This window comes from Nematolebias whitei, chromosome 22 (genome assembly GCF_014905685.2).
Source record: "Nematolebias whitei isolate Nwh7 chromosome 22, NemWhi1, whole genome shotgun sequence".
NCBI lineage: Eukaryota > Metazoa > Chordata > Actinopteri > Cyprinodontiformes > Rivulidae > Nematolebias > Nematolebias whitei.
Genome location: NC_056519.1, coordinates 25,572,501 through 25,581,082, shown reverse-complemented (window position 1 = coordinate 25,581,082; position 8,582 = coordinate 25,572,501). Strand labels below are relative to the sequence as shown.

Sequence of the window (8,582 nt, the reverse complement as noted above, 5' to 3'; positions counted from 1 at the left end):
CTGGTAAGAGGACAATTGGGAGAGGGGGTGAGAACACTCGCCTTCACCAATTAAAACAAGGTTAGAACTCAGAGAAGCTAGCACCGCTAGCTCAGCTGGTAAGAGGACAATTGGGAGAGGGGGTGAGAACACTCGCCTTCACCAATTAAAACAAAGTGAAAACTCAGAGAGGCTAGCACCGCTAGCTCAGCTGGTAAGAGGACAATTGGGAGAGGGGGTGAAAACACTCGCCTTCACCAAATAAAACAAGGCCAGGAACTCAGCTGGCTACGTAATAAACAAACTTCGGAGCACGGTCCAACCGACCACGCGGTTGGAGGCCTCCAGTAAACAAGAGCGGAGCGAACGCTACCGCTAACCAACAGCAAAATATAAGCAAAAAACCACTACTTACCAGTGTTAAATCACGCACATAGTAGTCATAAACAACGTCGGAGCACAGTCCAGCCGACCACGCGGTTGGAGGTCTCCTAACAAGCGTGAGCGGAGCGAACGCTACCGCTAACCAACGGCGAAATATAAGGAAAACTACTCACCGGTGTTGAATCACACACATAGTAGTCAGACGCTGTAATTTGGGAGAGGCGGAAACCGCCGTAGTTCCCAACGAAACAGCAGAAATACCTTTGAACAGGGTTAAACCGTCGCAGCCCTAGGAGGGCGAACACGCTACTCCCGCAGACGGGCAGTCGGGCTTCCGACGACGGTAAAAAGTTCAGAAAAGGTCCAAAGGGCTGAAGCCCTGAATTGAACCGCGCGCGAGAAGAAAATAGGAGCAGAGCAGCGGATGACGTCGGGCTATATAGCCTCTGATTGGTCATCCGTGTCACACCTGTGACTCCGTTGGTATTATTACTCGAATCAGCGCATGCGCGAAGGGAACATTCAGTGCTTTCAGCACCGCCCTCTGGCGGTCAGGAGGGATGAAATAGAACAATTAAAGACCTGAAATATTTCAGTTGGTGTGCAATGAATCTGAAATATATGAAAGTTTCATTTTTATCATTACATTATGGAAAATAATGACCTTTATCACAATATGCAAATTTTTTGAGAAGGACCTGTATATAGTTTAATTTTCCTTAATTAGTAATGAGTTGCTTTACTGAAGTAACTCCAGCTGAGAATAAACAAATGTTTGCTCGTTCTTCTGTTTTCAGAATCAAGACCACTACGCTGTCCTCGGGCTGCCTCACCTGAGATACAAAGCAACGCAAAGACAGATCAAAGCTGCTCGTAAGTGTTTCTTCCTTGTGCTGCCGTGGGTCGGATCCCCGACCAGCCCAAAGCTTAGCTAAACTTCTGCTGTTGTTCTGCAGACAAAGTGATCGTGCTGAAGCACCATCCAGACAAAAGGAAAGCTGCAGGAGAACAGATTGTTGAAGGAGACAACGACTACTTCACCTGCATAACGAAAGGTTTGTAACTTCTTCATGGATGACAGATGTTTCCTAATGGCAGCTCTGAGTTCCTTTAGCTGATTGCTGCTGTTTGGACCTTAGCGATCGAGATCCTGTCGGACCCCGTGAAGAGGCGAGCCTTTGACAGTGTCGACCCCACCTTCGACAACGCCGTGCCTTCCAAGAGCGAAGGCAAAGAACATTTTTTCAAGGTCTTCTCTCCTGTTTTTGAGAGAAATGCCAGATGGTCTTCCAAAAAGTCCGGGCCCAGTCTGGGATCCTTAGAGTCATCTTTTGAAGAGGTGGACAGTTTTTACACTTTTTGGTGAGTGAAAATGTTTTTAGCTGTTGTTCTGCTGTTAGCTTTGAGTTTAGTGACGTGACTGTTGAAATTAATGCAAAGATAAAACTTGTATCTTTTTACTGTTAAAAGGTACAACTTTGACTCTTGGAGGGAATTCTCTTACCTGGACGAAGAGGAAAAGGAAAAAGCCGAATGGTAAGATGTTCTTTATTGGTTGTAGGATGACACACAACGTTGTGACTGTTTACACCAGCATTGTGGAAAAGCTTTGCAAACAGGTCTTCAACAACAGATCTCCATGCTCCCATGTGTCCTCTAATAAAGTCGTTCTTGCGTTGCTTTGGTATAGAGCGCTTGAAAGAGAAGCTTCTCTTACTCAGAATGTCTCCATCATATTGCTCCTGCCTCCGATATACATTCAAGTCAATAAAGATACAATGCGCAGTTTCAAATAATGCATGTTGTGCTTGATACCCAACACTAGAGGGCGCACTGGTCAGGTGACCTTGTGATGCACTGGACCTATGTCGGCCAGTACCAAAACAGTCAAACATCTGCACTCACTGGTCAAACTAAATAACTCAGAGGAAGGGCTGGCTTTCAGAAGTGTCCAAAATTACTAGAGAAATTACATTTCCTGCAAACATGCAGTGTGAGCGCTTATTGCTGAAGAACTTGCTGAAATTAGCTAAAATCATGCTGAAATGTAGCTGAAACACAAGAACAAGCCTAAGTTAGCAGAAGAAAGAAAGAGCAAATATTTGCTGAATTAGGTTTAAATAAGCAGAAATGTGCACAAAAATTAGGAAATTAGTTAAAAAAGCTGAAATTAACCACAAAAAACCCTAGCTGAAAAGTAGCTGAAAATGCAGAAAGAAGCTTAAACTACCAGAAGGAAGTGTAAAGAGCTGAAATTAGCTCCAAAAATTTGGAACTAGCTGAAAAAGCTAGAAGCACAAAACAGCTGAAGGTAGCTGTAAAAAAGTGTAAATTAGCAGAAGGAAGCTGAAAGAAGCTGAAGCAGAACAAAATATGAAAGGAGCAGTAAAAGGTTGTAAACACATCTAAAGATTTGAAGGATGTAAAATGAGCTCGATTCATTTTCTATGAGGAAAAAATGGCAGAAAATGTAAAATATTTCAAAAAGCTAAAGTTGCACCAATACCAAAAGTCATAGCAGGATGGTACTAAAAGAGCTGAACGTTCTATGTCATATAGGCTTCGCCCTTTAAGGCTGTCGCTGATGGGTTTATCCCGTTATGCGCAAGCATCATACTGAAAAAATTAGTCCACGCCCACCTGCTGTGTGGGCCCCACCCGATCCGTATAAATTACGTTAAGAGCGGGTAATCTGCTCCCAGTTTTTCTTCAGCAAGCATAATAAATCAAGAATAAACTGACCTTTTTCGTCGAGATGTCCAGCTCCAGCACCATCCGTTTGTGTCCCTCGTGCAAGACCGGCTACTTGCTTAGCTTCGACCGGCACGACACCTGCGAGGGATGCCTGGGTCCCCGCCACGTCGCTCGCGCTTCCTCCTGCCGCCTCTGTGACGAGCTTCCACCGGAGGAAAGGCAGAGGAGAGCAGCCTTGTTTAAGGCTACCATCGAGGACTGCCTGTCCGTGGCGGGAGACTGTTCGCTGGACGACGCCATGGATTTCTTCGACGCCGGCTCTCGGAGTGAATCGGATGATTCCTCTGGGACCGGTGACGCTAGCAGCAGCCCCGACGCTCGTTCCCTCCCGGGGAGCGGAGTGTTGGAAAGAGGGAGGCCGAGCGGATGCTCGACTCCCCCGGGGTTTCCCGCCTCAGCGACCACATCGCTCCCTGCCGTGGGCGCGCTCCTCTCGGAGCTGCCCGCCATTATCCGGGAGGCTGCTAGCGTTAAGGGGCTCTCCGTCCCCTCACCCCCCCCCGCTCAGATCGGATGATCTTGCGGGAAGGTTTGGCTCCACGCCGGCTCGCCGTCCTGATCCCATTTGGCCTCGTTTTCCTGCGGTGACAGCGTACTGGAACGAGGCCGCAGCCGGTCCTGGTAGGTTAAGGGCGCCCGTCTCCACTTACGCCCCCATCACCAGAGTGGAGGGGTTCACCGAGCGGGGTTTTCCCTCGGTACCCCCCCTTGAGCCAAGCCTCGCGGAAGCCTTCGGAGCGAAGATGTCCAGGCTGGAGAAGCGTCCCGTCCCTCCGGGGAAACACGACCAGGTGGCGACCGCGCTCTCCAACAGAGCCCACCAGTGTGCTTTTCAGGCGGCCGCGGCTAACAACAACGTGGCGCTGTTAGCATTTAGCATGTCGAAGAGGCTAGAGGCCTCAGGCCTGCCGGAGGAGACGAAGAGCTCCCTGTGTAAATCGGCAGACGCCGTCCTCAACATGTGCGCCGCTTCCACGGTTTGCCTGTCGAGGATTGCTTCATGGATGACGGTAATCCAACGCTCCATCTGGCTCCGTCACTCCCCATTGCTGCCGGAAAAGCTGCACAAGGACCTCATGGAGGGCCCCATCTCATCGGACGCGCTGTTCGGAAGCAGCTTGAAGACCATGCTGGCGAATTCCAAGCAGTCGGAGGAGATGTCGGAAGCGGTACGTCATCTCATCAAGCCGCGCGGCCCATCCCGTCCCCCAGCTCGCTGGAAGGATCGTCGAGAGCAGAGGCAGAAGCACCGACGCTCCACGGCAGCAGCAGCTTCGTCTCGCCCAGCTCCACCACCAGCCCCGCCCGCCAGAGACCACCCCTCCTCAGCCCGGCAGCCTGCACTCCAGCGCTTCCCCAGAGATCGCCTGCAGACGGCGCTCGGGTCAAACAAACCGCAGAGCTCACGAGGGAGAAGGTTTAAGAAATGACGGTCTGCGGGGGATGTGTGTATGAACGAAACAGGAAGTGAAATAAATGATTTTTCAAAAATCAGAATGCCTGTTTTTAGCCAGTCTGTAAGTTCGGATGAGCTCACAGCCGCTACACACACATCCTCCACACAGAGAGAGCCGGTGGCCTTAAATAAAAGTTTTTTAAACCCACCGCCGCTCCTTCACATGCCCAGACGCTCACGTGACACCACGGTAAGCGAAATATCTTGTTGTCAAACAGAACCGCACGATCACCACTCAAACGGTGTTAAACGCGCACCCGAGCAAAAAAAGCAGCGTCCATCCAAACGGCACTGTGCCGATGATGCACACACAGCTGCCCGGCGCTCACCGGCTCACATCGGGATAAATGTGGGACCGCAGGCCGGGTCCGGTGGAGGTCCCCGCTCTCAGCAAAAACAACACACGTTTTCCCTGAATAAACGCGAACAGCCGTCATCCATCGCGCCTCTGCGACCAGCAGCTCACGGCGACATAAGCGTGAGACAGCTGACTGAATCCAATGACGGGCCCCGCCCTCAGCGAGAGCGGCGCGCGTCCCTCCAGAGAAAACGTGCGCTCCCGCGAAGTTCACAACCTTCACTTCGACAGCACGGCGTTGACGACGTCACACCCTCCACCTCTCAACGTTCGCACAGCGACGTTAAACGTGCAGCCTCTGGACGTCACCAGCTGACACACGCCTCGCCTCAGCGCACACCGCCCCGCCCGGACATGAAGGTTGGTCCGCGATCCAGTCACAGCGCACGGGCGCGCGCAGAACAGCCCTTTCGAGAAAGCCTCGCCTTGGGTCACGCGGAAAACATTTCCGCGACGCATGACGGCGGTCGAGGCGGAGGTTTGGATGACATCCGTTCAAAACACGGCACATCATTTAAACGCACGTCCACTCCACGAACGTCACGCAGAGTGGTTAAAAACATGCTCACCGGACAGATGGATGGACAGAGTGTTATGCAAGGGTTACACGCTGCAGTTTGCAACCCGACCCCCTCCGTTCGGAGGAGTTATAGAGACGGTCCTGTCATCACCAGACCAAATCTCAGCCTTAAATGCAGAAGTCCAAGAGCTTCTGATAAAAGGTGTAATCTCAAGAGTTCCCAACGAGGAGGAAAACACAGGGTTTTACTCACGCTACTTCCTGGTCCCCAAAAGGACCGGAGGGATGAGACCGATTCTGGATCTGTCAGCTTTCAACAAAGCGATCATGAACAGACCCTTTCACATGTTGACGAACAGACAGCTGTTGGACAACATCCAGAAAAACGACTGGTTTGTTTCCATCGATCTAAAAGATGCTTATTTTCACATACCAATCATCCCAAAACACAGAAAATTTCTGCGTTTCGCCTTTCAAGGGATGAAGTACCAGTACAACAGGCTGCCTTTCGGGTACTCCCTCGCGCCTCGTACGTTCTCAAAGTGTGTGGAGACAGCCCTGCATCCACTGCACAGAGCAGGGATGAGAGTTTTGTTTTACCTGGACGACCTGCTGCTCCTGTCTCACTCCAGACAGGAAGCATTGATACAGGCTCAGGTGTTGACGTCACATCTGCTAAATCTGGGTTTCGCCATAAATTGGAAGAAAAGCTCGATTCTCCCGGCCCAGACAATTGTTTATCTGGGAGTGGAATTAAATTCAATTACCATGACGGCTCGCTTATCACAAACAAGAATCGACACTCTAAAAAACCAATTACGCCACGTAAGACCTGGCAAAGTGGTAACAGCTGTCTCCGTCATGAAGCTGTTGGGAATGATGTCATCAGCTCACACAGTGGTCCCGCTGGGTTTGTTACACATGAGGCGCCTCCAGAGGTGGTTTACGCGTCTGCGTGTGGATCCAGTAAAACAAAAGAGACGGATAATCACTGTCCCTCCCTCCGTGAGAGCAGACCTCCGACATTGGGGAAACACCCTGGCTCTGTCAGAGGGAGTCCCCGTCAGCAGACCCACGTCACATGTGTCTGTCTTCACGGACGCGTCTCTGTCAGGTTGGGGGGGGACATGCCTATCTCAAGCAGTAGGGGCGCTGTGGCCCCACCGCACATCAGCCCACATCAATGTTTTGGAGTGTCGCACAGTGCTGAATGTGATTCAGCATTTTGCTCCCGTGCTACAGAATCAACACGTGTTGATTCACACAGACAACATGGTGACTGCTGCGTACATAAACCGCCAGGGGGGTGTGCGTTCAGCCCAGATGTTACACATTGCACGGAAGCTACTGTGTTGGGCTCACCAAAATCTGCTTTCCATCAGAGCGGTTTACATACCCGGCGTTCTGAACAGAGGAGCAGACGTGATGTCCAGGGGCGGTCCACGTCACGCGGACTGGACCCTCCATCCAGACCTGATGTTTCAGACGTGGCAGAAGTTTGGCAAAGCAGCTGTGGACCTGTTTGCGACGCGAGAGAACGCTCAGTGTCAGTTATGGTTTTCCCTGAGCCCTCGAGACGATCCACCGCTGGGGGTGGATGCATTTGCCCACAGCCCGTGGCCCAAAACGCTTCTGTACGCGTTCCCTCCTCCTCCTCTGATTTTACGGTTCCTGAACCGAGTTCAGGAGGAGGGACTGACAGCTCTCCTGGTAGCTCCCGAGCGCGTGAACGCACCATGGTTCCCGGTCCTGCAGCGTCTGTTGTCAGGTCGCCCGTGGAAACTACCATGGAGGGAAGATGCTCTCCTTCAAGCAGGAGGAGCGATCAGGAGTTACCCGGAAATAGGCCAGCACCTGTGGGTCTGGCCGCTGAGCGGTCCCGCTTAGAGAGGATGGGTCTCCCTCAGGAGGTAGTGCGCACAATTCAAGATTCACGTGCTGCATCTACCACAGCCCTGTACACATCAAAGTGGACGGCTTTTCAGAGTTGGTGTACAGAGAAAGGTTTGGAAGCCACCTCATGTCCATTAGGTGGCGTGCTGTCCTTTCTTCAACAGCTGATGGATAGGAAGTTGGCGTTCAGCACGATTAAAACGTACGCGGCAGCCATCTCTTCCTGCCACGAAGGGTTCGGGGACAGAACAGCTTTTAACCACCCGCTGATGAAGCGGTTTTTAAAAGGTGTACAAAGACATAGACCGGTTTCACGCCCACTCGTTCCACAGTGGGATTTAACACTGGTCCTGCGAGCCCTGATCAAAGCTCCTTTTGAGCCTCTGGATCAAGTTTCACTGAAATTCCTGTCTCTGAAAACAGCCCTGCTGCTGGCTTTAACATCCGCTAAGAGGGTGAGTGATTTATCTGCCCTCTCTGCCGCTCCGTCATGTCTCAGAATCCAGGCTGACGGTAGTTCAGCTGATTTAAGACCAAACCCAGCCTTTATGCCTAAAAGCATCACGAGCTCTTTTAAATCGAGACAGATATCGTTGGAGGGATTCTTCCCTCCCCCCCACAAATCAGAAGAAGAAGCATCTTTTCATCTTCTCTGTCCGGTGCGGGCGTTATCGTGTTACATAGCGCGCACAGCTGCAATGCGTCAAACTCAACATTTGTTTGTGCATTATAGAGATGCATCCGCAGGCCGCCCGTTATCCACCCAGCGCCTGTCACACTGGCTGTGTGAGGCCATTTCTGAAGCCTACAGAGCATCAGATCTAGAGCCTCCTGTCAACCTCAAAGCACACTCAACCAGGGGTATCGCATCTTCGACTGCTCTGCATAATGGTATGTCAATGCAGGACATTTGCACTGCGGCTGCATGGTCATCACCCTGCTCATTTATTCGCTTTTACCTACGTGATGTAACGGCTCGTTCCATGACACATTCTGTCCTTAGTGCTTTAACAGAATGAATATTGTTGTTCTCATGGAACTCTGTTTTTTAAGCTCACATCTGTCTGCATGCATTACAGTGTGAGATGTTGTTATCAGCCACAAGTTGTGTCTGTGATTCGGTTCTATTGTCACTAATCAGTTCATGACTATTGTTACCAATCAGTTCATTTGTTCAATAATCAGTTCATTGACATTAATCTGTTTATACTGTTCAATCATGAATCAGTTGCTTCATG

General features: G+C 50.8%; 1 protein-coding gene across 1 annotated transcript in view; it reads left to right on the top strand.

Moving 5' to 3' along the window:
- Positions 1–8,582, top strand: part of dnajc2 (DnaJ (Hsp40) homolog, subfamily C, member 2) — a 34,364-nt gene that overhangs the window by 11,973 nt on the left and 13,809 nt on the right. The window contains exons 3-6 of the mRNA XM_037695808.1: positions 1,161–1,236; positions 1,320–1,418; positions 1,503–1,725; positions 1,834–1,899. Coding sequence (XP_037551736.1) covers positions 1,161–1,236; positions 1,320–1,418; positions 1,503–1,725; positions 1,834–1,899 — 464 coding nt within the window. The remainder of the gene's footprint in view (positions 1–1,160; positions 1,237–1,319; positions 1,419–1,502; positions 1,726–1,833; positions 1,900–8,582) is intronic.